Raw genomic sequence first — 27,293 nt, 5'->3', positions numbered from 1 at the left:
TGGGGGGAGTATGGAATTTATTTTATTGTTCCGAGTCTGGGTTTTGTTCCTTAGACATCACGATTCCCGGATGGAGGTGATGGTCCCACCTCCTTGAGTCGTGGTCCCACGGGCCTATTTAGATTGTTTTCCAGGTTCAAAGTGCACTGAGAAGGCTTCACAGTTTTAATACTTCCTAGACGCTCAACTGAGGCAAAGTGACAAAATGGCCCCCCCACCCCCTCCCGCCAAAAAAATAAAACCCCAAGCCCCCAGCAGCTGCTGCTGCAGCCGTATGAAAAAATAATACAAACTCTTCTTAAAAAATAGATTACACAGAAAGAACCCAGAGGACAGGGGGCGTGGGGAGGGGTGTGCAGGGGCTGCTCCAGCTGCTGGTAGGGAGCCTCGGGGAGGGGCCCGGAGGGGGCACTGAGATGAACGTCGGGGGGCTGGGATGCTGGTGGACAGCTGCCTGGCCCGCTCTGCCCAGCCTCCCTCTGCTGCTCCTGCCAGCAGCTCTGGCCCAGGGACCACGGCTCCCCTCTCCCCCAAGGGACCCTCCCTTCACCCTGAGGCTTGGTACCTGCTTCTCACTAAAGTGGCTTCAATAAAGAAATGAAAAGACCCAAAGCGAGAGAGGGCTGCTGCCCAGCCGACAAGGACCTCCCCTGCAGGAGCGGCCCTCTCTCTCTTTGGGGGTTTGGATAGCTATCAACATCTGCTGCTACCTAGACCCCCCACCCTGGGGGTGAGGGGCCCGACTCCCCACTCAGCTCCTGGGAACATGGCCTCTCCCTTGAGAAATGCCCGCCTATGTACCCAGCCGCGACAGGGCACGGGCTGAAGCTGTCCTCCAGCCCAGCCTCGGAGGAGCTGCAGACAGGCGGAGTGTGTGCAGGACGGCTGGGGTGGTGGGCATGGGACGGGGCAAACTCACATAGGCCCGCCAGCTCATGCAAGGAGAAGTGAGATGGGGCGGCCCCCAAGACAGAGGTAAGGCAGGGTGAGGAGGTGGTGTGTGTGCAGCCAAGCCAGCTCTGGGGCTGGGGGCAGAGACAGGACAGGGGCCACAGCCCTCAGGGTAGGAGAAGGCAAGTCAGGGCCTGGCACTGGGGAGGGGTCTGGGTGCCCACCGCTCCAGTGAGGGCTCCACACCTGGCCACTCGTGCAAAGGGATCTGGTGCAGGTAGATTCTCCGGAGAGGGGCACGGGGGCAGCTGGGCAGGCCGGGCTCAGTCGGGGACCTCGCGGTGGGCAGGTAGTCCACTCTCGCCACGCCGGTAGGTCTCCCAGAAGCCCCTGTCCAGCTGCTCCAGCTGTGGGCCCAGTGGCAGGTGGCCGGCCACATGCATGCGGAGGGTCTCCAGCCACTGCTCCAGCTTCATGAAGGAGGGCCTGGGGTGATAGGCAGGGGGACAGTGGGTTCTGGTTCTGCTGGGGACTGGCCCCACCCCCCAGGCTGGGCCCCCACTCGACTCACCTCTTCTCAGGGTCCAGATCACAGCAGCGCACAGTAATGGGGAAGAAGCTTGGGGGGCAGTTTGGGGGGCAGTAGCGGTCCAGGAAGCCTCGAACGTTGAGGCCAAAGTCCATGGTGCGGGGCAGGTAGTCGGGGTCAGCATTCACCCGCCCGATGATCTGTCCAGCGTGAGGCCCAGGAGTTACCCGGGGGCCCCTGGGGCCGGGTGCCACTCAGGTGGGTTTGGGACTGGTCACCCTGGGCCTGGTGCCAGCCTGCCCACCGCACCCCCAGGGGATGCAGGTGGTTGTGGGCAACCCTGTTCCCAGGAGCCTCCCTGGCTGGGGCCCCTGCAGACTCCAGCCTGCAGCCTGCAAGTCTGGGGGGCGGAGCGGAGCCGCTGGGCCCGACGCCAACTGCTGCCCGCCCCAGACCTACCTCGCACAGGACAATTCCAAAGGAAAACACGTCCACCTTCTCGTCATAACTGCGACCTGGACAAAGAGACCGACAGTCAGCAGGCGAGGCGGGGCCAGGGATGTCAATCGCTGAGGGGGCCGGTCCAGGGACGATGCCCCACTCAGCAGGTCGGGACCAGAAGACAGATGCTGGCAACTCCACGGAATCAGGGGTTAGGCTCTGCCCCCGACCCCACCAGGGAAACCCTCTGGGAGCCCGGGGGGTGAGGATGAGAGCCCTGGGTGCGAAGTTCCAGGCCCAGCTCCGTCACTGACCAGCTGTGTGACTCTGGGCAAGTCACGGACTTCATGGTGGCCCCGAAAGATAACCACGTCAAACCGTGGATCCTGCGAATGTTACTTTATTGAAGAAAGTGTCTTTGCAGACAGGATTAAGTTAAGGGTCTGGAGATGAGATAATCCTGGATTATGTGGGTGGACCCCAACACCATCCCAAGTGTCCTTGTTAGAGAGACAGAAGAGGAGGCGGCCACGTGAAGAGAGGGCAGAGACTGGTGGGATGTGGCCACAAGGCTGGGGGTGCCGAGACGGCCACTAGGAGCTGGAAGCAGCACGGATGGCTTTTCCCCTAAGGTCCCTGCAAGGGGGACACCTGACTGGCCTCCAGCCCTCAGGCCTGCCAGACAACACATGTCTGTTGTTCCCAGCCACCCAGTGTGTGGTGACTTGTTACCGCAGCCTCAGGAGCCGAGATAGACTCTCTGAGCCTCAGTTTCCTCATCTGTAAAGTGGGAATATTACCAGTCACCTCACGATGTTAACAGCAATGCCCTCAGCCGTTCTACTTCAGTGAACGCTGGCTAGATTAGATTATCTGATCCTCACATTGCCCTTTAAAGATGGGGACCCTTAGTCCCATTTTACAGGTGAAGTCACTTGGGGGCCTATGTTAACTTCGGTCAGAGCTGGCGCTGAGGTGGCCCCGGCTCTGCCTGCCCTGATCCTGCACTTGCATGCCACCTGCCTGTGGAGGGGCTTTCTAACCCCACCTCAGGCACACACGGGACCACTGTGTGACGGGCCTGATATAAAAAAAATGGGGTGGGAGAGAGAGGACCTGTGCTGAGCTGCGTAATGGCCCCAAAGAGGTCCACGTCCCCTTCCCTGGGCCCTGGGAACACGCCGCCCTACACGGGACTTTGCAGGTGTGGTTCAGGATCTTGAGATGGGGAGGCGATCCTGGATTTTTGGGTGAGCTCTGCGTAGTCACAGGGTCCTTACGAGAGAGGGAGGAGGGTCAGGGAAAGAGATGTGACAACGGACACCAACGTCAGAGAGAAGAGGCTGCGCTGCTCGCCCTGAGGGAGGAAAGGGCCATGAGCTGAGGAGGGAGAAGCCTCTGGAAGCTGAAAAGGAAGGGAGACAGATTCTCCCCTCGTGTGCCAGAGGGAACAGCCTGACTTCAGCCCAGCGCAACTGACCTCCAGGCCACATGGCAACGCGTGTCTTTTAAACCAAGCGTGTGGTAATCCGCTACGGCAGCTTTGGGAAATGACTTACAGGACTCAGAGGAAGCTGAGGGGCCCAGAAGGCCGGGGGTCAGGCAGCTGCAGCTCTGCCGGGACCCCAGGCCCGGGGCGTGGCAGGGGTAGCTGTCCCTCACCGTGGATCATCTCAGGCGCCATCCAGTACGGGTTGCCCACCACCGTGTAGCGCTTTTTGCGGTCCGGCTTCTTGAGGCTTCGCAGGTCCTCGGGCTGTGTCTTGTCGTCCACCATGAGCCGCGCCAGACCGAAGTCGGCCACCACGACATTCTTGTTCTGGGGGGTCGACGAAGCGCGGTCACACTCGGACATGCTCCTGGCACCACCTACTCCTAGCCTGGACCCCACACCCATGCGCAGACAGCCCAGAGAACATGGGCCTCTCTGCGCGCTCTGTGCGCCCCAGCAGGGCCCTGGCCTTGTGGAGGGAAGGAGAGCAGTAATTCTAGTTAGAGACCCAGGTCCTCTCCCTGGCCTGTTACAGCTTTCGTCTCTTAATCCTGCAACAATCTGGTGAGGAATAGCTTATTTTTATCCCCACTTTACAGATGAGGTGACTCAGGCCCAGAGAGGTTAAGAAAGTTGCCCAAGCCACCCAGCAGGTCAGCTCTACTGTTTTGGGTCTGAGGGAGCCCCTCCCAGCACCCGCCTGGAATCCTGCAGAGTGCAGATGCTGACTGCTGTGTCTGCCCCGCAAGATGGGAACATCAGGAAGAAGAGGGACAGTGGGGAGCCCTGCAAGTCTGGTCCCTACATGCCAGCTCCAGGACTGGCCGCTATTGTGTGGACACTGAGGAGTGGGCCCAGAGAGGCCGAGGTGGAAAGATCCCCACAGGAGGGGTCAGGACAGGTTCGCTTTGAAGGGAAGGACCCTGAGCTGCCCCTGGGAGTGATGCCAACACGGACAGTCACCTAGAGAAACTCTAAAGACGGCAGATGGGGGAGGGTGGAACATGCGTCCCCAGTCCCCCCTGATGGGGCCTCAGGTGACATGGCCCCTCTCAGGGCTCCACCCCCTCGGGGGTAATACCAGGTGGCAGGCTGGTTGGGGGAGGTCTTGACCCTGGACGCTCGGACCCCCCAGAGGGGGTTCTTGAAGGCCAGGGTCCACCAGGACTGTCCTGGAGCCGACTCCTGCCCCGGCCCTTTCAGAAGATGGGAGGGGGGCTCAGGCCTCTGCGCTTTGATGAGCCCCCCAAGGCATGGGGGTCCAAAGATGCTGCTCCAGGACAGAGCTCCAGGGAAGGCAGCCAGGGCGGCCGCTGGATTCCCGGAGGCCCCCAAACAGTAGGCAAAGGTTTGGGCTGTGTGTAGATGGACTCTGGGGACAGGAGGGCTCACGATGCTCATCAGATTCCCAAGCGATGGCCCCTGCTGCGGGATCCAGGCTGCGACGGGTCACCCTCTCCTCGTCCCACCCACTACACAGGCTCGGCCCTGCAGTGACACCTACTGCCGGCAGGGGCAGTCTGAGCCGGCTGCCTGGGAGGTCTGTGGATCCAGCCTCACCCCTACCTCTCTGTGCTCACTGCCTACTGTTTCCCAGAGCCCCCTGGACATTCCCAGAGGGCTGAGACCCTCACTCCACGTGAGCTACTCATCGCTTCCTGAATGTCATACCACTGGGTCCTTGCACGTGCTGTTCCTGCCACCAGAAACACTCTTCCTGTGCTGAAGTCACCTGGAGAACCTCCTCCAGGACCAGATCTCGACCTGCCTGCGGTGTGACGAGTAGTGTCCCCTCCAAAACTCACGTCCACCCAGAACCTAACTGGTTATGTGGAAATGCCCTTATCTGGAAATAGGGTCTTTGCAGATGTAATCAGTTAAGATGGGGTTATACTGGGTGAGGGCGGGCCCTAAAACCAGCAACCAGTGTCCTTGTAAGAAGAAGACAGAGACGCACAGAAGTCGTCCGTGTGAAGATGGAGGCAGAGACTGGAGTGATGCGCCAGCAGAAGCTGGGAGAGAGGCAAGGCGCAGACGCTCCCTCACAGCCTCTAGAAGGAACCAACCGTGCCAGCACCTTGATTTCCGACTTTTGGCTTCCTGAACTCTGAGGAAGCATCTCTGTTGTTTCAAGCCAGCCAGCGTGTGGTACTTGGTTTGGCAGCCTCGGCAAACCAGGATGCTGCCTCTCCAGCTGGGCATGGCCAGTCACTCCCCACTGCCTTCTGTGGACCGCCTGTGGTCCCCTAAATCACCACCCCTTAGACCCTGGGCTCCCTGCCTCCACGGCCCCCCACTTAAGTATGTCCCCCTAAAGCCTCTTTCGGGCAGCCTGCCCGGACCACCCAGCCCACACGTCCAAGCCCTCCTCCGGACCTGCAGCTGTTGGTGCTGCCTGCTACAGGCTTGGCCACCCTGCTGTGGACCGTTCTCTGTGAATGCCACGCTCACTGTCCTTTACAGTTTACTCAACACTTTCTCCTTTATCAGTTTATCGGACCCTCCTACAGCCTGGGATGTGGGTGGCTCAGAGAGCTGGAGCTACACTGACAGTCAGTGCAGAGCCAGGTCTGTCTGCCTCCTGGCCCTGCCTTTCCGCACAGGCCAAAGTGGAGCGAGGGAGGCGCCCCAGGGAGCCCTGCTCAGGGGAGGCCCGGAGGCTGGGAGAATCATGGGCGGGGCTCCTGCTGTCCCCTCCCGGGTCCAGGCTGCTTACCTCACGGACCAGGCAGTTGTGGGAGTTGAGGTCCCGGTGGATGATGTTCATGGAGTGGAGGTAAGCCTGTGGGGGGTATGGAGGTCAGGAGGTGGCTGCGCGGAGGGACCCCAGGGCTCCCAGCTCCCCTCCTGCCCCCATCACGCCATGTGGGGCGCTCTTCCCATTCCCCATTTGATCCCGTCCGCCCTCTCAGAGCTTCCTGTGGCTTCGTTTCTAAACTCCGAGTGGAATCTTAGGTGAGCAGCAGAGAACATGTTATAAGCGGGGTCAGATGGCGCTGCCCACACCCCCGGGATGTCCGCAGCAGGGCCCACTCACCATCCCCGAGGCGATGTCCTTGGCAAAGCTCACCCTCTGACTCCACGGGTACTGGCTGTCCTGGGGGCAGAGAGAGGGCCAGGATGGGCCAATGGGGCCATGGGCAGGACAGGTGGGCGAGAGAGCGGCAGGCGGAGGCAGGTGTCCGAGAGGGTTTAATGATCCCCACTCTCGTCTGCACCCACCACTGTCCGTTCTAAGGGGTGTGGGTGAGTAATTCAAAACAGCTTTCCGGTAAAGCTGATTTCCAATAGTAGGGGAGTATTCCCCTATAGTTCTTCACTCGCCAACTCTGAGAAGAAAAGCTCTATTTATCGTCTATAAAATCCTGTTCTGTCAAGTTTTTAAAAAATCTGAACCTACGTTCAGGGCCAGGCGGAGACAGCTGGCCCGGTGAGGTCGCCTGTAGAGTGCCAGCCTGGGCTGGGGAGAGCAGGGCTGTGGGCTCAGATCATTTGGAGAAATGCCTCGTTCTGTCACCCCACCCCATGGAGACCTCAGGCAGGAGGGCGGGGACGTCAGAGTGTATCAGGTTCAGAGGTCAGCTAGGCAACCTAGGGTGGGTCCTGCGTCTCTAAACCGTGGGTGCCCACAGCATCCCTTCTGAGAAGTTACACCTATTAGGAGGCTGCAGGGACCACCTCGGGCAGCACCAGGGAGTCCAGCCGAGGGAGGGAGGCATCAGCATGGGAGGGAACAGGGTCCCGCTGTCTCAGGGTGATGCTGGGGTGGGGTGAGCCCTGGAGCCCCGGGGCGCTGTCAGCTGGAAGGCCCCGCTGCAAGCATTTTATTTCTCGAGATGGATTTGTGATGTGATCCAAGCCCTTAAAGAAAGTTCTGAATTTTCTGGAACATGGCAAATAGTAAAAATGATTTGGTTTTGCCAGAAGCAAAACAAAGGCCCCCGGCAGAGAGGTAACGGAACGTGCCCGTCCTCAGGTACCTGTGGCAGGTGCGGCTGGGTCGGGCTGCTCTGAGGCAGGGCCTGGCACCCTGCAGGGCGGCCAACAGTCTGTGCATCCCCTCAGCGAAGCTGCCACCCTTCTCTGGGCCCCAGCTTTTGACGGAGTCTGTTGCTCCCTATTCCATTCAGAACCAGGGCTGGGAGGGTCTCTGAGACCAGAGGCTGACCCCATCGAAGAGCTTAGGAGGCTGGGTCCCAGGGGTCCCAGAGGGGGAGTGGCTGGGACGGCACAGCACGTGGGCCTCTGCCCGGACACTCACCATGCTCTTGATGATGCCCCGGAGGGTGCCCCCCTTGATGTACTCGGTGATGAAGTTGAGCCTCTTGTCCTTGTAGAGCACCCCGATGAACTTGAGCACATTGGGGTGCTCTAGGCATCGCATGACCTTCACCTGGTGGGGTGTGAACAGGCAGGGCCTGGGGCTGTGCCCACATCTCCTCCCTCCGCCGTCCCACCAGAGGCCACAGATGGTCCCAGAGATGGAGGAGCCCCTGTGCCCCATGGGCCCTGCCACACCTGCCAGCTGCTGTGCTCTTTGCTCGGGCTGCTCCCACACCAACGGATGCCCTTGCCCCTCTCACCCTCCTGGAAGACATTTTCTCTTCTTCCAATGTGCGGCATGAGTGTCACACCCTCCCTGAGCCCCTTGCTACCCGCTCTCAATCGGGGAAGGGGGTGAGGACCACGGGCCGCCCCAGACGTCTGGTGAAGAGTTCCGCTCACCGACCTCCTTGAGGAATGTCCGCTGGGTGTCCTCATCGAACCGGATCAGCTCCTTCATCACCATCACCTCGCCTGTCTCCCGGTGCGTCACCTGCACGGGGACACCGAGGCACAGAGACTCAGTACTGACAGAGGCTCTGCTCTAAGCCTGCCTTGGAGGAGGCCCCATCCCTGCCCCAGGACTGCCAGGGAGATGGATAGACGGCTTAGAGCTCTTCACAGACGTTTCATGTGATACTCCCAGCCCCCGAGTGGGTGGGACTCAATTTCTTTACAGATGAGGAAACTGAGGCTCAGGGAGGTTTCCTGACAGTGCCCAAGTTCACCCAGGTGGCAGGGAACGGGGTGGCGGGAGCTTGGGTCCAGGACTGCTGGAGCTAGAGGCCAGCTCTTTCCCTCTGCTCTGCTGGACGGTCTCCTGAAGGTCGAACGGTGGCTCCACCAGAGATTCCTCCCCAGGCAAGGGGGACAGGGACAGGGACAGGGGCTGGGGTCTGTGTGGACATGTGGGCAGCCTGGCTGGCACCTTTTGTAGAATCTGAGCCTTCCAGCCTGGTCACAGCCAGGTGACATCAGAGCCAGAGAAGGGCTCCTCTCTCTGCTGGGGGCGAGTGTGAGGGGAGAAGCAGCCCAGAGGCCACGAAAGACCTGGCATCAGGCTCAGTATGGGGTCCCAGGGGAGGAACCCTTTAGGGTCAGTCTGGCTGCACTCCCATCCTCTACCCCAAGGAGTCACGTTCCAACAACCTCCTCCACATACAGTTTGGGGTCTATCTATGGTAAGTCCCCTCTCCCAAATAGCTCAAGGAGGCCCCGGTGGAGGAGAGCACTGGCCGGGGAGTCTGGAAGCCGGCGGGACACCCTTCCACTGTGGATCCCTGGAGGCACTGGTGGGAGGAGGAAGGAGGACTGATGGTCACACCCAGACTGCTCTCCGGGTGCCACTCACGGCCCCGTGCCCGCCTGGGCACACGCCGTACCTTGATGGCCTGGCCAAAGCAGCCCTTGCCCAACACCTCTCCATGGATGAGGTCTGACGGCCGGAAGATGCGGTGTGGCCGGCAGACCACGCGGAGGGACTCGGAGCGACCCAGGTCCTTGCGCTGCGAGGCCGGGGAGCCCAGTGAGCCAGCACCTGGAGACCTGTCGATGCTGTAGCTCCTCCTGGGGAGACAGACACAGTGCTCAGTGCCACTGGGGCCAGGGGGCCACCTGGCCAAAGCCCTGCCCCCTTCTTCCCGCCTGCCATGCTCCCATCTACGCCAGACTATGTATAATCACCCTGTTCCAGTGGAGGGGGCACAGGGCACCTCTCCTGGGGCCGTCATAAGGCTCTTGCCCCATCCCCATGCCCAGACCCAGTGTCCTGTCCTGCTCGGACTTCCCGTTTGAGGCCCACTATCCTGCAGGTGCCCTTGGGAGCAATGTTTGTCCTTGGCCTTCTCTGCTGATGACCCTGAGGCAGATGCTTTGTCTCCCAGCATTCAGGTCCGAGGCTGTGGGGTGCGGAGGCAGACAACCTGCCTGGGGTGCCCATACCCCTGCCATTTAGGTGGTCCTGCAGCATGGCTTGAGCTCCAAATGCAGGCAAGGAGGAAATACGTGCCTTCAACATTGCTGTTTGTTAGAGTAAAGGCTGTCACCCCAGATATCTTTACCAGGAGTCCTGAGCAGGCCCCACAGGAAGTGGAGAGAGGACCAGGCTGCCTCTGGGTTTCTTCCTTGTGCCCCCTGGCCTCCCTTCAAGAGGGTACGGGGCACCTGGCCCCTCCCACCTGGACCACTGCCACAGCCCCCCAGCCGACTCTGGTCTGGGGCACCCTCCCGCATAGGGGACGACTAGCCTCTGCGAAACACATCGCTTTGGTGCAACACCCTTCAGTGGGGCCCACAACAGGCAGACAAAATCCAAAGCCCCCTGCCACATCTGAAGCCCCGCCACTGGCTTCACCTCAGAGCCCACCCCTCCCCAGCCACACGTGAGGCTGCATCATCCTGAGCTACCTGCCAGCTGCTCCAGAAGCCTGGGTGCTGGGCCACCCTGGAAGCGCTCTAACCCCCACTGGGGGAGGGGCTCTCACGTCCTACTTCTCATTACCCTTGTTTATCACCCCCAGTGTCCCTTGCAGGCCTGCTTCTTTGCAGGAATGACTCCCCATCAGACTGTGAGCGACTGGAGGGTGGGGACCAGGTCCCATCCCCCCAGGCCCAGAGCCAGTGAAAGTACCCATATGCAGCACGAGGCAGGCTGACTTACAGGACAGGCTTCTGCCGGGTGGCGCTGCCCGCCTCCCCACTGGGAGTGTGAGCTGGGGAGCTCAAAGGGCTGGGCTCAGGCCCCAGCCCATGGCCCAGTGTGTCATGGGGGTCGTGCTCAAGAGTCAGCTGGAGTAGGCGGCTGGTTTCCTGGATCAGCAGGTCAATCTGGGGAGAGCAGGGGTGCAGACACGTGAGCCCGAGGTGGTGGGGATGAGGGTTGGGGAGGGCCAGGCAGGAAGGCACCACCTCCAATCCTGCTCTCCAGACCGAGGACCCATACCTCATCCAGCGGCACGTTCCGGATGGGCGTGCCATTGATTTCCAGGATCCGGTCTCCAACGTGGATGGAATTCTTCACATCTGGGCTCATGCAGCCTGGGTCCACACTGTGGGCATAAAGCAGTGGTCAGCTCCCTTCCTGCCTTCGCCCTAGAGCCCTGACAGGAAACCAAGGCCAAGGGGATCAGATTAGGGATGAGGGGGCAAATGACCCTATCTTGTGTAAACACTAGGGGGCAACTGTCCAGAACCCTGAGTTCTGGTTTGGTGGGAAGAATTCTGTAATTGATTACTGATGTCTGCCATGGGTGTGAAACTGAAGAACTGGGCATGTCCCTAGGTATCTGCCACCCAGTATTTGATGCTCAGGGGCTGCTGTTCAACAGAACGTTGGCTCTGCCATGGAGGACAGACCTATCCTTCCAGCTGCCTTGTATGCTTGGAGCAGATCAGTGTCATGAGTCCTAAAAGGGTCCAGATCCATTGGCTTCCTGAGTGACTCCCACACTTGCCCTGCAGGATGAGGCTAAGGCCCCCACTCCTCTGGAGTCGGCAGGAAGGGGCCAGCGACCTGCCCTGAGCCACAGCTGCAGAGTGGAGGAGGGGATGAAGCCACACGCTAGCTCACGGGGTGGTGAATTTGCCAAACTGACTTGCTTCTTTTAGCTCTTTGCTGTTAGTTATCGGGTTTTCATTTTGTCTTCATAAAAGCTTTTTAAGGAATGTTCACTTTGTCTCTGCCCTGAGGTGGGGAAGGGCTGAGGGATGAGACTGAGTTTCAGGAAAAACAGATTCCTAAAAAATTTTCATTATCAAGAATATATTCTACCAGCAACAAAACGAAAAGGCAACCTACTGAATGAAAGAAGATATTTGCAAATCATACATAAGGGGTTAATATCCAAAATATACAAAGAGCATACACAACTTAATATCAAAAAAAACCTAATTGATTAAAAAAAGAGCAGAGGACTTGAATAGACCTTTTTCCAAAGAAGACATCCAAATGGCCAAAAGGTACACGAAAAGATGCTCAACATCACTAACCATCAGGGAAATGCAAATCAAAACTACAGTGAGATATCACCTCACACCTGTCAGAATGGCTATTACAAAAACATAAGAAATAACAAGTGTTGGTGAGGTTGTGGAGAAAAGGGAACCCTTGTGCACTGTTGGTGGGAATGCAAATTGATGCAGCCATTATGGAAAACAGTATGGAAGTTCCTCAAAAATTAAAAATAGAACCACCATATGATCCAGCAATTCCACCTCTGGGTATTTACCTGAAGAAAATGGAAACACTAATTTGAAGAGATATCTGCACCCCTATGTTCACTGCAGCATTATTTACAACAGCCAAGATACGGACACAACCTAAGTGTCCATCGACAGACGAATGCATAAGGATGTGGTATATATACAACGGAATATTACTCAGCCATAAAAAAGAATGACATCTTGCCATTTGCAACAACATGGATGGACCTACAGGGTATTATATTAAGTGAAATAAGTCAGACAAAGAAAGACAAATATTTATATGTGGAATCTAAAAAATAAATGAACAAACAAAACAAAGCAGAAATAGACTCATAGCTATAGGAAACAAATTGGTGGCTGCCAGAGGCAGGAGGGATTGGTGGGCGGGGCGGTGAAACAGGTGAAGGAGAATAACAGGTACAAACTTGCAGTTATAAAATAAACAAGTCAAGGGGAGGTAATGTACAGCAAAGGGAATATAGTCAATAACGATGTCATAACTTTGTATGGTGACAGACGGTAACCAGACTTATGCTGATCAACTCTGTAATGTATATAAATGCTGAATCGTTATGATATACACCTGAAACTAACAGGATATCACATGTCAATTATACTTCAATTAAAAAAGGTATATTCTCACATGGGGGAGAAGCTCTTCGTTATACTAGAAGGTCAAGTAATAAATGCAGAAGAAAGAACACGGTTGGAAAATCTCCTTTCTGTAGCCATCAGAGTAATAATTGACACAGGTGAGAATCATGGATGGAAGCTAGAATCACTTGGTGAAAAGGCTGCTGGATATTTACAGACTCCAATCTCACAAATGACTTACTGATTACATTACGAGGGTGGGGGAGATCCTTTACCGCAGAGAGTGGACTGCACTTGAACCAAGTAATCAAAGTTGACAACTTTGATGTATGCCCAACAGAGGGCAGACTATATCGACATTGTATGTCTACCAGTAAGATGCACGGAGAAGGACGCAGCATGACTTACGCAGCGTCAGGCCAAACGCACAACCTAAACCTAACCAAGGGGACACATCGGTCTCACCCAAACGGAGGGACCTAAACCTAACCAAGGGGACACATCAGTCACACCCAAACGGAGGGACGTTCTACTCAACAACTGGCCTGTACTCTTCATAAATGTCACCGTCACGTAGGACAATGAAAAGCTGAGGAACCGTCACCAATTAAGAGAGACTGAAAAGACATAATGAATCAATGCAACGTACGATCAGGATTGGATCCTGGATCATAGAGAAACTGCTAGAAAGGACAGCATTGAGACAATTGGCAAAACTCAAATATGGGTTGTATATTGGATAAAAGTATGTATTAATGATAAATTTGCTAAGTGTCATAACTGCACTATAATGTACAACTGACAATTATCTAAGAGAGTGGCCTTGTTTTTAGGAGAATGTCTAAAGTTTTTTTTTGGGAGGGGAGGAAGGGTCAATGATGTCTGCAACTTGCTGTCAAATGATTCAGTAAATAGTAACCATATGTGCACATGTAAGTATAAATACATCGGTATATACGTGTATATGAATACACACACATATACAGAGAGGGAGATACACACATACACACACCCCAAATGTGGCAAAAAGTTAAAATTGGTGAACCTAGGTGAAGGGTACATAGGTATTCAATATACTTATTGTTTTAGGAAATTTTCTGTAAATTTGAAAATTTCAAGGTCAAAAGTTGAAAAAACGACTATACTTTCATCGATATAGGCTTCTCATGAATATAGCCTTAAAAATCTATGTCTCAGACTCCCATGTCCCCTCCCTCAGTCTCCTGCTAGGGCAGCAGGGGGCAGGGGCACCAGTGAATTAAACTTTCCTTAGAAGGCTCCTATAAATAAATGAAAAATGGTCAACTAAGACTCGCTTAAAACAAACCAGTAAATCTGGTCAGGGGCCTTTGGGCAAGCTGGGTCGCTTCCAAGAATGGCGTGGCTCTCTGCAGAAATTGCTGGGAGAGCAGATGTTGGCTGGACAGAATGCTCACCCAGTGAGGGAGACAGGGACGAGGTGTCCTTGGCTTTCCATTTCTCAAATTCTGCCTGGTTTCCAGGGACCAGCTGGTCTGGGAGCTTCCCCATCTCTCTCACCAGTCTGTCCGCTCTCTGGTGTACAGCTGCCGGCCCGGCTGATGCTCGAGGTGGGTGGCGAGGCAGAGCCAAGCCCAGCGGCTCCCCTCCCCAGCACCATCCTCACTCCTCACCAGCGCCTGGGCATGGGGACATTTAAGACTACTTCTCAAGGAGTCATCAAAGGCCCAGGAGAAACCTTAGAAGACTCCAAGGTGTCCAGCTTCCTCATTATTCCAAGATCCCAAAGCCCGGAGGACGAGGGTGCTGCTTAATGTCACACACTGTTAGCAACTGCGCTGGCTCCCTAATGTTCTTCCCTTCTTGCGTCTCAGGCCTTTTGCACGTCCTTCAGAATTTTCTTTACGGATCATCTGCTAGTATCAAATCTTGGTTTCGTCGGCCTTAACACGTCTCTATTGCACTCTCACTCTTCTTTTTCTTTGTGAGGAAGATTAGCCCTGAGCTAAAATCTGTGCCAATCTTCCTCTACTTTGTATGTGGGTCACTGCCACAGCATGGCTGATGAGTGGAGCAGGTCCACACCCGGGATCTGAACCGGTGAACCTGGGCTGCCGAGGTGGAGCGTGCGCAACCGTAACCACTCAGCCACAGGGCTGGCTCCTCACTCTCATTCTTGAAGGACATTTTCCTCAAGTACAGGCATACCTCAGAGATACTGCAGTTTTGGTACCAAAACACCAGAAAAAAGCAAATCATTGTGCTAAAGCAAGTCATGTGAATTTTTGGCTTCCCAACGCATGTAAAAGTTGTGTTCACAGCATACTGTAGTCTATTACGCATGCAATAGCATCATGTCTGAAAAACAGCATACTGAGCCAGTCCCGATGGCCTAGTGGTTAAAGTTCGGGGCGCTCCGCTTCAGCGGCCTGGGTTCGGTCCCAGGCGTGGAACCACACCACTCGTCTGTCAGTAGCCATGCTGTGGCGGCAGCTCACACAGAAGAACCAGAAGGACTTACAACTACGTAACTGGGGCTTTGGGGAGGGAACAAAAATAAAAGTAAAAAAATAAAAAAAAATGTATATACTTTAACTAAAAAATACTTCATTGCTAAAAAATGCTAACCATCATCTTAGCCTTCAGTGAGTCATAATCTTTTTGCTGGTAGAGGGTCTTGTAAAAAACGCAGTATTTGCGAGAAGCACAATACAGCGAACCACAATAAAATGAGGTTAGTCTGTATAGAATTCTAGGGTGATGACTACTGTATATATCATTTCACTGATTTCTGGCTTCCACTGTCTCTGTTGAGAAATCAGCTGTCAGCCTAAGTGGCCTCTTTTGAAGGTAATTTGTCTTTTTCCTATGGCCACTGTTAAGGTCTTCTGCCTGTGGTGTGGTAGTTCCACTAGATGGGTGATGCATGGGTGGCTTTCTGTTTACTTTGCTGTTTGGGATTTACTGGGCTTGAGTTTGTGGACTGGTGTCTTTCACCAGTTCTGGGAAGTTCTCAGCCATCGTGTCTTCAAATCTTGCCCCTCTCCCCTTCTCTCTCTCTCTTCTTCTGGGATTCCAAATAGATGACTCAACCCTCTCACTCTGTCCTCCACGTGTCTCAATCTCTTTCACAGTTTGCATCTTTTTGTGTCTCCGCTTCTCTCTTCAGCTGTTTAAATCCTACTCTACTGTTAAACCCTTGCACTGATGTTTTCATTTGAATAATTATTTATTTCATTTCTAGGGGTTCTATTTGGTTCTTTTCCAAATTTATTTGCTCTTTATTCATTTTTCAAGCATCTCTTATTTATTAAGACACATTGGGCATAATTATTTTATATCATTTCTGATAACGCCACTATCTGAAGCTTCTGTAGCTCTGGTTCTGCTTCCTGTCCTTTCTGCTGACTCTGGCTCCCAGTCCCTCGCTTCCTCCTCTGTTCAATGGTTTGTGACCCAATCGCGCATCTTCCTGGGGACGCTTTCTAAGTAAATTCAAAGAAGCCTGGAGCTGGGTCCCTCCAGGAAGGCCCTGCGTCCAGCTCCGCCGTGGCCTGGGACACTACCAGTTGGAAAGGACGTTAAACTTTTACAATTTTGCCTTGAGGTCTTTTGAACCGCCCAGGCAGATGAATTTGGTTTCCAAGTCCAAGTTCACAAATTCTCAGGGGAGACTCCCCTCCTCTCCCGCCCAGGTTCCAATCGGTTTATCTTACAGTTCTGGGAGCTGAGTGGGGGGCCGATGGAAGGTGTGGTTTGTTTCTCACTCGTCCCCACCCTGAGAGCCTTGGGGTCCCAGTGGCGGGGGGAGGGAGGAGTTCTCCCGTGAGATCAGCCTCCTCCAGCAGGTCGGGGCTCTGAGAGGCCCAGCCACAGAAGGACTTGCCTGTCAAAGCCCCAGCTCACTCGGTTTAGACTTGCCCCTAAGGCACAGCTGCCCTCAGTCTTCTGCGACACCCCTGGCTCCCTCCTTTACTCCTTACTGACCTGGTTACACCTCTTTCTTCTTGGATCATATATGGATTAAAGAAAAAAATCTAAATATTTTATCCAACACTTGTAACGGTTTTTAAAGGAAAGACTGGACCAGGCATCTGGTATACCATGTTGTCAGAGCTGGGCTCTATCTGTGCCCAAATGCTCACCTGGTCTCAGGGCCCCCAGCCCCACAGTCAGCCACCCACCTGCAGCCTCGGCAGGCCAGCCACTCACCCCTGGACGCGGACGGTGTGGGAGTGCTCTGTGCCGCAGCCCGGTGGGCCGTGAGCGGGGTCGATGGAGACCGAGAGGCCACGTTTGCCATGAGATGAGGCTGGGATGGAGACGAGGGTAACTGTGTGGGGCAGGTGGGAGCTGGGGGAGTCAGGCAGGATCTGCTCGATGACGGGGGTCACCACGGTCTGGTAGTAGCAGTGCCCGCTGCACAAGCCATAGGCGGTGGGGACCCAAAGAGTGGGAAGAAAAGAGTGTCAGGACAGTCACCAGCATCACCACTTCCCCCATTCCCCCATCCCCCTGTCCCTTTCTCCTCCCCATGGGAGGCAGGGGGTCTCAGCTGCCAATGGGACTGGGAGCAGGAGCTGCGCATGCCCAGCCCAGCCCGCCCTCTCTGGGCTCAGTCACTCTGGGTTGTCTACTCTCTGCCATGCTGTGAGCTGGCCGGGCCAAGGCCTGCGGATAAATCCAGTTCAGGAGGAAGCCATTAAAAGCCCATCTGGGACCAAGCCACACCACCCTCAAATCCAGCTTTATAAGCATTGTGGACTAAATAATTTGTCTCCTCTTTGTCTCTGGTTCCTGGGGAAGAGGCTGGAAGAGGAACGCCTCTGTTTCTCAGGAGCCCCTCAGACCACACCTGAGTTTACACTAAGGAGATGACTCAGGATGGGGCTCAGCACCGGAAAGACCAACCCTGTGACTGGAGGGCGGGGGCTCCGACTCAGCCTGACCTCCAAGGGGGGAAGGGGGCCTGGAGACTGAGTTCAGTCACGTGCTCAATATTCATTCAATTATGCCTACAAAATAAACCCCAATAAAAAGTGGTGATGCCAGAGCAGGGGGGTCATCACACGTCCTGATTCCACAGGGAGAATGCACAGAAGCTCTGCATTTGGGACCCTCCTAGACCTTGCTCTTTGGGTCTCTTCATCGGGCTGGTCCTAATTTGCACCCTTTATAGAAATCCTGCAATCCTAAGGAAAGCACTTTCCTCAGATCCGTGAGCGGCTTAGCGAGTTATCGAACCTGAGTGGGTTGTGGGAATCCCTGACTCTGTAGCCAGCCAGTTAGGACTGGGAGTGGCCTGGGGACCCCTGACCTTGTGGCTGGCATCCGAAGCAAGGGCGGTCTTGTTGGGACCGGGCCCTGAACTCGCGGGGCCAGCGCTGACTCTGGCGGTCGGTGCCAGAACAGCAGCGCAGCGATCTGTCAGTTAGAAAGCTGATGTCTGGGGCCTTCTCAGTGGGGCTCCTGTGTCGTGTTTCCCATGACTTCTACACTATCACTTCCATGACGCTTTCAATGACCGCTCCCACACAGGGACGGAAGGGGCCCTGGTGGGGAGACTTGTGATACAGGTGGGCGCGCCAGGCTCGGAGCAGGGCCCGGGCACTCACCAGTACAGCTTGGAGTGTTCCACCAGTGTGTAGGTGTCCCCGTCCCCGATGAAGGTCCCGCACGCGAGGCAGATGAAGCACTCGGGGTGGTACTTCAGCTCCCCGGCCACCTGGCGGCAAATGGGGGACAAGCCAGCTCAGAGGCCCCTTCAGGCCCCCTAGCTCTTCCCCTCAGTCTCCTCTCAGAAGGGGAGCCCCAGACAAACTTCGGGGGTCTGGCTAGCCAGCTGAGCTCCCAGACAGAGCTGGCTCCATAGAGAGGGGGCCGAGGGACAGACAGACAGACAAACAGGCTCAGAAGGCGTGAGGGAATCAGAGCACTGGTGAGGAGAAGAACAAGAGAGAGCTGGAGCAGGGAGACCTGTGAGGACATGTGGATGGACACGCGCCAGGCGAGGGGTGTGAGTGGGGGAGGGGCACCTACCATGACCAGCCCCTTAGTGATGTGCTCCGAGCACCCATGGCAGGACTCGCCATAGCGGGCCCAGTAGTCCTTCTTGCAGAAGAGCTGCCCGTCCTTCTCATAGTACTGGTGCGAAAGGGAGGCACTGCAGTCACAGCACCTGCGGGCGAGAGGTGCTGGGGCTCAGGAAGGCCCAGGTCCCACCCCACCCCCACACCGAGGCCTTGCCAAGGTCCAGAGGTGCCTTTGGAAGAAGGAGAAAAAGGTGTCCTCTCTGGGCAGAAGTAGCCTACGCTGGGGCACAGGACTTGGCAAGTGGAGCCAGGAATGGATGTGGCCCCCTTGGCTGGAAGGCTCCATGCAGTGCACAGCCTGCACAACCACCCAGAGCAGTTCTGCATCCGGAGCGTCTGGCCCACCGGCTGGCCCCGAGGTGAGAGGCGCTCCTCATCTCAGCCCTGTCCTTGTCATGTGAGGACGATGGCCCAGAGAGGGCAAGTGACTTGCTCTTGGTCACTAGCAGGTGGAGGGAGGAATGGAACCTGGGAGCCCAGGATCCAGGTAGTGGGGCTGGAACGAACCGTGGGCCTCTCTTCTAGTCTAGTCTGCTCCCCACCCCCCCATCCCAGACTCCCAGCAATGAGGAGGCAGCTCGGCCAGCATCCGGCCAGCATCTATGGCCAGCTGATGTAGCTGCGTGACCTGTGGAGCTGTGAAGACCTGTGAGTGCCAGCCCCTTCCCACTGTGCTGATTAAATGACTGACTCACCACAGGCCACCAAGAGGCAGACACAGCTAGCCTCATTTCAGAGATGAGGTAGATGAGCCTTGGGGTTTCTAAACTGCCCAAGGTCACATGGTTGGTGCCACAATCCCCACAAAGCGACTCCCTGTTCCGCTAGGATACAAGGCAGGAGCTAAGCTTAGTTAAGACCGGCCAGGATCAGTCAAGACAGGGGAGCTCCTGGTTTCCCAGACCCCAGCCAGCCCTGCAGGTGCTGCCAGTCACAAGAAGGGGGCTCAGGGGCAGCCCAGCCAGAGCCTTAGTCCCCACGCCTTCCCTCAGAAAAGCAGTCGCGTTGTATGGAGAATGCCCAGAGGCGTGGGGTCATCAACGCCAGGGGCCCCCTGCACCATCACCAGGGCCTACCAGGGAGGACTGGCTGGTGGGCCCCTGAAGGGCAGGTGGGGAGAAACGACGTACCGGCTTCTAGGTGCCATGCCACAGGCCAGGAGCTAGACCGCCATGCCTGGCTTCTTTCCACCCAAGCGTCTGAGTAGGGTGGGGACCAGCAGCCCAGCTAAGCCAGGATGAGCAAACACAGAAATGCAGGACCCCCAGTGAGCCCGCAGGGGCACAGGCCCCGCCATGTTCTGCAGAGCCTGACCCAGGGTCCTGGGTGCATCCGTACCCAGGGTCCTGGGTGCATCCGTACGTTTGGCTGGAGCACACACCATGTGCAGAATCCATTCAGCTCCACTGCTGTTTGGGCACTGGGGGTCATGTGCCAAGGTCACGCAGGGACAGGAGGCCCCACGCTCAGAGCTCAGTAGGGAAACAATCCAGGAGAGAGGTGGGCTGGGAAGGCCGGGCGCTGGGTGAGAGAGCCCATCCCCCAGGCAGCCAGGGAACCCCCCACCCTCCCTCAGCCTTCACGAAGCCCTCAACACTCACTGACTGTTCATTTAGTGAAACTAGGAAACTTGGGACGAGGAGGAGGGAGACGACAGCAGCTGGAGTGCTGGTGGGACACTGTCCCTTTAAGAGGATCCAGCCAGTTCCCCATTGTGTGGGAGCCTGAGGGAGGAGCACGGGGACCACAGCCAGGGGCTGGGGTGGGGAGGAGCACAAAATGCCTGGGTTCAGAAGCCCCTGCTGGGAGGGCATCCAGGAAGGGGGTTCTGAGGGGCAGGAGGCGGGGGAGTAGGCAGGGAGGGCCTCCGAGACCGAGACCGCCACCACCCAGGGAGGTGAGAGGAGGCACAGGAAGCTGCAGCTGGATGGAGCGATGATGTCATTCACTGCCCCCACAGCCCTTCCCGCCCCCTCGTGGCCCTAGGACTGGGTGCCCACAGACAGCAGGCCTGGGGAAAGAAGGCCAGGTGGGAGGAAGCCCCGTGATGGGGAGAGGCACATGTCCCCAGGGCGGGTTTAACCTAGCAGGAAGGTGCGCAGCAGGAGGAGCTGGCTCTGAAAAGAGGTGGCGGGGCCCAGCACCGCACCGTGACCTTGGGGAAGCCCCATCGACTCACTGAGCCCTTCCGCAGACCAGACACACAGCATCACAGGAACCTCCTCCTTCCTCCCCTGCTGCCAGGCTGCAGGAAGCAGGGCCCCACCTGCCTGCCTCGAGGTGGGTGTGTTGGTCGGGCTCAGGAGCAGCTGCCTTCCTTCAGGGGAGAGAATACTCTTCTCCCGGCTGCAAACTCCTACTCCTTCACTCACTCACAAACACGCATCATCGTCACCCATCTCAGCAGCCCTGGAAGACCCAACGCTGACTCACCCAAGGGATCCATGAGTGTAATCGCTCACAGGTTACCGCTTCCTTGAAGCGTGCTCAGGGGCCCGGCTGGGGGGCCCCCAGTGACCCTCCGCAGCCTGCACCACCAGCCTGTGTGTGCCCACCGGTCTCTGCCATCTACCTTCAGGCCCCTGGGGTCCCAGGCCAGGCACCAGCGCTGGACCCCAAAGACAACAAAAGCAGTTCCTGCCGGACACTCCGCCTGGCACAGTTACCACCGCAGTGTCCTCAGGGCTGCTGCAGGGCACCCTGGCTTGGCCTCCATCTCAGAGACGGGGATCTGGCCCAGGCTCACACAGTGGCTGGCACTTGGGGCCTCAGTGGACCTTTGCTGATGGGAGGCACACAGGAGCCCCTGACCTTGTCCATGCCCTCCCCCGTCAGGCCAACATCCAGCCAGGTGCCAGAGGAGGAAGGGGGGCAGGCAGGCCTCTTAGGGATGTCCCCCACATGCCCTGCTGACAAAGGATGTCAAGAGAGGAGCACCAGGTACTAAGGATGTGTAGAGTGGCCTAGAGCCAAACAGAGAGGTGCTCTTGGAGGACAGCTGTCTGTCTGCTCTGATACAGGGTACCCCTCCCAGAGAGCAGGTGAAGACACAGCCAGGCTCGGGCAGGAGGGGAGAGATCACTGGGGAGGCCTGGGGAGGGCTGGGCTAGGAGGCAGTGGCAACCTCTCCAATGACAGGTCCATCCCGCCCCGGCGTGCCCACATCCCCGGACACCAGGGCTGAAGAAGGAGCAGCTAGAGGACCAGCCTCACGAGAACACTGTACCAGCAGGGCGAGAAGCTTCAGCAGCGGCCTGCTTCCCCTCAAGAGGCGGCCAGCAATGACCAAGGAGTTTCACTTCTGCCCCACAGCCTCGACCCAGGTGGGTCTGTCCCACGGTTGCCTCCCGCCCCAGCCCTCACACCAGGGGCCCTGGGTGAGGCCTGGGAAGGCGGGGTGGGGGCTTTCAACTTACTTGGCCCCTCGGAGGAAGCGGTTTCTTCTCGGGGCCGAGGCGAGCATCCTCTGCAGCCCCCTGCAGCAGGGGCTCTGGAGTCCTAGTGCAGTGGGGAACGCAGGGGTGGGTCAACCAGCTGCTTCCCCATCCTACTCTAGGCACTCAGGATTGGTGGCTGCAGAGGGTGGGGCCAGAGTGGCCACACAGCATGGGAGGAGGATCCAGCCATGTGGGTGCGAGGGGACTGGGTCTGAGCCCACAACAGGAAGGAGTGGAAGGGCCTCTGTCTGGGCTCCAGTGCACCCAGGAGGCTCTGGCTGGCACTCCGCCCTCAGGCCTGCACACCCGAGAAAAGCGCTTTCCATGCCCCTGGGCTCTGCTCTGACAAAGGCGCTAGGGGCTTGGGACTGTCTGGGGACAGGGACACGCTCCAAAGCAGCTGCTTCTTCCGGTGGTGCCCCCAAGGGAATGGAGGTCGGCCTGCATGGACAGTCTGTCCTCCTCGAGGGGGCAGAAAAGTCCCCTGAAGAGGGGGAGGCCACATCCTGGCCCAGGCTCCGAGCCCCAGTGCCATCTGCGTGCTTGCCCCTCCTTGCCCAGGGCCAGCCCATCCAGCCTCCAGAGAGATGTTACCAGGGCCATGGCAGCCCCAGGGCTTGTGCACTGCAGGCTTCTGGAAAGGCACCTCCCAGAGGCAGCAGCTGGGCCAAAGGGAGGCCTGGACCAATCTGGGCCTGGCATAAACTTCTGGGAGGTGGGGCCCATGGTGGGTGGGACAATTGGAAGAGAGAAAGGGGCAGGTCCTGGGGTGACAATGACCCCTAATGCTAATGCCAGAGGTATCTTGTGATCCCACAGCAACTCTCCCACTGCAAGGCCTCAGAGCTCGTGGGCTGGTGTCAGCCCCACTTCATGGCACTGAGATGCTTCCAGAGGGAAACCAGGCAGAATCCAGAGCCTGGCTGCCTGTTAGTCATGGGGCCCAGGAAAGCAGTGACACTTCTCCGAGTCGCTTTTCTAATTGTCATAGATAGAGGTGAGGACACTGTTGGTCTCATCCAGCTTTGGGAGCTTTTGGGAGAACTGCAGGCCACTGGGACAGGAACACCCGTGTAAGCCACAATGTGGGCCCTCCCTCATTGTGGGAACCTTCTTGGTGTCCCCATCACACCAGGGACAGCCCGAAGACGCTTTCTCCCTACTGCCCCCACCTCTCTGGGCACACAGGGCAGGGCCCCTCCAAAGCTACGTTCAGTGCATCCTGCCCCACTGCTTCCCTCCCGGGCTTCCCCCATGTCTCCCAAGGCCCCACCTCCCTCCCCACCTCAGGCACAGGGGCCCCCAGAGTTCTTCCTTGATTTCTCTTGGCCCCATCTCAGTGCCAGCCTTGAGTGGGCCATTCTTTCTGGTCTTCCCACCTCTAACTGGTCTCAGATCAATTCGGTCAGCTCTGGGCAGGGTATTGCCCCCCAGACGGTCTACCCGCCTCCCACTCAACATGGACAGGGTACAATTCATCACCAGCCCGGCCTCCAACTCCACCAGAGCCAGCGGACCACCACCCGCCCCAGCAGCCAGGGTCAAAATCTAGACCACTTTTGAGTCTGCCCCGCCAGGCACCAGCCCCAGCTCCACCCCGAGGCCTGGCCTGCTTCAACTCTGCAGTGACTGAGGGTGGGGCAGACACAGGCTCGAATCCCAGCTCCAGCTGCTGCAACTTTCAGCAAGTTGATTTCTCTGAGCCTCCGTTTCTCACATGCAAACTGGGCAAATAATGGCACCTCGTTCGGCTACGGTGAAGGTTTAGTGAAACATTAAGAGTGCTCAATAAATGCTGGCTAACATGACTAATACTTGCCAAATATTGTCCCTTCTCTATCTGACGTTCTCTCCACTCTGAGTCACTGTCCGAGGTCAGGCATTCTGAGCGCAGATCCCTGAACCGTTGTGACAGTCCCTACCCTGCTGAGTTGCCACCATCCGCCCACTGGGATGGCATTTTTCAATAGCACCTCTGCCCATGTCCCTCCCCTGCTGGCTCCCCACTGCCCTCAGAAGGTCTTTATCTTGGCATTCAGGATCCTTCACAAATCAGTCCCAACTGTGCCTCCTTACCGGGTCCCTCGACTCGCTCTGTTCCAATCAGATGAGCTGTTCCCATTCCCCCAAGCGTCCCATTGCCCTGTCTCTGTGCACGTGGTTTTCTCTGCCTCTTGGCAGCCCCCTTCCTCCCTGAAGACCTCCTTCTGAACACCTGACTGGGAACCCCAGGGCATGCTGCTGGCCTCTCTTCTGGCCTCCCCAGCCAGGAGGGGCATTGTGTGTACCTTTTCCTCCCTGCCTGTGTGACTTTGGTCAAGAGAATCAACCTCTCTGTGTCCCAGTTAATGGAGGCAATACAATATTTACTTTATAACAGTTACCTCACAACAATGCCTGGCCCTTACTAAATTGTAGAAAATGTTAAACATTATTCTTAAAAAAGGAAAAAACCACCTTGTCAGAGGTTCCCACTGCCTAAAATAAACTCCTTCAGCTGGTGGTCGATGCCCCGACCCCCGCTGGGTCTCCCAGCTTCACCGTCTGGCCCTCACAGTGGCTTCCCGCCTGAACTCTGCTCTTCCAGCCTCTGCACCTCCTGGGCCCTCTGCCTGGGATTCCTTCCTGCCACCCTTCTTCCCCTGGGGCGTGTCACGTTCCGGGAGACCCCTGCTCTGGCCCTACAGACAACTCTAAGGGTATCCCCTGCTCCTGCTTCTCAGGATGGTCCTGCTAGGCCGCCTCTGGGTCCCCATGTGCTCGGCCACAGCCCTGACCCTCTCTCCTACACCTGGGGGTTGGTTCTGGAAGGAAGGGGCTGGTCTTACTGGGCTACGTATCTTCACAACCAGACTGGGGCTGGTGAAGGAGGGCCAGCTTCTCCCAAGGCCAGGTTTGCTTCCCTCCCTCCCCTGGAGCATGAGCACCAGGTCAAGGGCGCACTGCTCTCCACTCCATCCCCCGCCTAGGCGCCAGCTGGCCTCGGCAGCACTGGCTGAAACGCACGTCTCCCCCCTCCACCCCTCAGAGGTCTAGAAGGACCAAACAGAAATGCCTTTAGGGATCTTCTTGTCCAAATGTCACATTTTACAGAGGGGGAAATGGAGGCTGAGGACTCCCTGGAAGTCACCACCAGAGGCAGCCCCAGGAGGCACACTTAGGTCTCCCGGCCTCGCGTAGGGCGCTCGCTCCTGGCCAGCCCGCCCTACCTGAAGCAGTCTGCATGCCAGTCCGCGTTCAGGGCCTGGAGGTACTGGCCGTCATAGATCCTCTGGCCGCAGCTCGCACACATGGGCAACTCGCTTCCTGCAAGGGTGGAAAGTGAGTTAGGAACCATTCTTAGGAGGCACAGTTGGGTGTAGGCCCAGCCTGTCTTGCGGACCCCACGTGCACCTGCACAAATCCTTGTGCACACACACTGCGCCAAGCACAAGAAAGGACGTAAGTCTGAGAGTCTTGCTGAGACCTTGGCTAAGGTGCCAAGCCCTTCTGGGCCTCAGTTTTCCTATCTGGAAACTGAAGAGGAGGGTCAGATGTCCACCCTCCAGCAACAGCAGTTTTCAACTCAGGGTCTAGCAAGGTAAATGCAGAGAAAGCGAGCAGCAGGATTTAGAAACAAGACAGCGGGTAACACTCTTGCCACCGCTCCCTTTCCCCCCTGGCATGCCCAGGAAGAGGTACTAAAAGGACTCTTCAAAGGGCAGGGACTAGACTGGGCCAGGTTGGTGCGTCCTGGGCTGAAGCCCCCCTCCCCCGCCCCAGGAGGGGAAGGGCAGGGAGCCCAGAGGTGCTGGCCTCGACTGAGCCTTGGCTATGCCCTGGCCTGATTAGGGGCTGGGGCTGCAGAGCCGGGCACTCGTAGACACCTGCTCTGGGGAGGGCTGGCACCTCCTCAAGCCGGCCACTAGGCATGCTTAGTCATCCTTGGGGCCTGGCACCCTTGGAGCAGGGTGGGCCCTGGAAGATCCAAGCCTGCCCCTTCCCATCGGACAGCTGGGGAGATTGAGCCCTGGAGAGACACTCAGCCAGGCTCCAAGCCACAGCCTGCCTCTCCATGAGCACCCAGGGACGGAGGGGCTATGGTGAGGTGGACCCTTGCCCCAAGCAGGCCTTCAAGGAGCTGGGGGAGGACTGGCAGTAGCCCCAGGAGAGGGCAGTGCTGCAGGAGCTGGCATTTAGGACCTGCGTTGGACCAGTGGGCCTATGTGATGGCCCGGCTGAAGAAACGCAGGGAAGGAGATCTGATCCTGTCCTGGGCTGGGGGAGTCCTGGGGGTCTTCATAGCCTAACCATCGTGCCACCTCAAGCTTGGACCCCAGTAAGGGGGAAGAGGCTGAAGAGGAGGATGGGATGCGAGTCATCCTCTCTGCCAAGGCTGATGGCAGGCAGCAGGTCTGGTGCAGGGAGAGGGGGTGGGGGCCCCCAGCATACAGTCTCCCGTTCCCTGGAGGCATATCTCCGCTCTGACCATCTGGCCTCCAACCACTCGGACCGGAGGCCAACTACGCGGCCCCCAATTGTACAGACGGGAAACTGAGGCCTGGCTTGAGCGAAACTTCAGCGCCTGACTCAAGGTCACGAAGCCGGGCAGGCGACTCAGACCCAAGGATGCGGCTTTCCCAGCGCCTCTTTCTTCCCGGCCCGGGTTAGAGACTGCATAAGGGGTGGCCCCAGGGCGAGTCCCGCGGGGACAGAGCAGGCGATGGAGGGCGGATCTGGGACTCATCCGGGGTGGTCGTCCGTCCGAGGACCGGGGAAGGCGGGGATGAAAGGGAGGAGGGGCCTCCGCCCGCGGGAGGGCAGCCCACCCAGGGCCGAGGAGAGAGAAGCGGGTGGGAGCGCGTCAGGGAGGGGCCTGCGGGCTTCGGAAGGACGAGCTCATCCCGGAGAAGACAGGGGCGCGGCCTCGCGGCAGACCCGGCCTCCGCGGCGGCCCGGCCCGGCCCCCTCCCGCGGCCCCGGCCCCCGGCCCCCGCGGCGCGCCCCCTGCCCCCGCCCCCGGCCGGCCCCGCTCTCGCCCCCGGCCCGCACCCCGCGCACCTTCCTCTCCCATACGTTCTTCCCTCCAGGTGCAACAAAGTAGCGTCAACCTCATGCACTCGGCGGGGGGCGGGGCCGCGGGCGGGGGCTGGGGGCGGCCCGGGCCCCGCGAGCGAGCCCGCCGCCGCCGCCGGCCCGGGAGGCGGAGGCGGAGAGCGCGAGCCGGGCCGGGGGCGCTCGGGGCTCGCGGCGCCGCCGCCGCCTCTCGGACGCCGGCTGGGGCTCGGGCTGCGCGCCGCGGCGGCCTGGGAGGGAGCGGAGGGGCGGGCCGG

At 57.7% G+C, this 27,293-nt stretch overlaps 1 protein-coding gene across 2 annotated transcripts; it reads right to left on the bottom strand.

Annotated features, from left to right (window-relative positions):
• Positions 1 to 27,240, bottom strand: LIMK1 (LIM domain kinase 1). Of its 2 annotated transcripts, XM_023655469.2 has the most exons (16): positions 27,022 to 27,240; positions 25,191 to 25,287; positions 18,492 to 18,630; positions 18,068 to 18,177; positions 16,665 to 16,871; positions 10,618 to 10,723; positions 10,336 to 10,502; positions 9,059 to 9,242; positions 8,083 to 8,169; positions 7,615 to 7,746; positions 6,391 to 6,450; positions 6,070 to 6,135; positions 3,524 to 3,680; positions 1,880 to 1,935; positions 1,463 to 1,620; positions 1 to 1,377 (listed from the first exon to the last, which is right to left on the bottom strand). In XM_023655469.2, exons 1-16 carry the CDS (start codon positions 27,074 to 27,076, stop codon positions 1,215 to 1,217), a joined length of 1,944 nt encoding a protein of 647 aa, XP_023511237.1. In that variant the 5' UTR covers positions 27,077 to 27,240; the 3' UTR covers positions 1 to 1,214. The 2 variants fall into 2 exon arrangements, with proteins under 2 accessions (XP_023511237.1, XP_001493847.4); XM_001493797.7 differs by lacking the exons at positions 25,191 to 25,287; positions 27,022 to 27,240 and adding an exon at positions 21,961 to 22,101.
• Between the last annotated feature and the right edge of the window lie 53 nt (positions 27,241 to 27,293).

Source organism: Equus caballus, chromosome 13, assembly GCF_041296265.1.
Source record: "Equus caballus isolate H_3958 breed thoroughbred chromosome 13, TB-T2T, whole genome shotgun sequence".
NCBI lineage: Eukaryota > Metazoa > Chordata > Mammalia > Perissodactyla > Equidae > Equus > Equus caballus.
This window is presented reverse-complemented; position numbering and strand designations above follow the sequence as displayed.

Excerpts from the sequence above, each read along its gene's own strand:
- LIMK1 (XM_023655469.2), bottom strand. The coding sequence starts at position 27,076 with ATGAGGTTGACGCTACTTTGTTGCACCTGGAGGGAAGAACGTATGGGA. Across the intron at positions 7,747-8,082 it reads AGCGGACATTCCTCAAGGAG|GTGAAGGTCATGCGATGCCT; the intron begins GTCGGTGAGCGG and ends ACACCCCACCAG. Across the intron at positions 1,621-1,879 it reads TTGGAATTGTCCTGTGCGAG|ATCATCGGGCGGGTGAATGC; the intron begins GTAGGTCTGGGG and ends CACGCTGGACAG.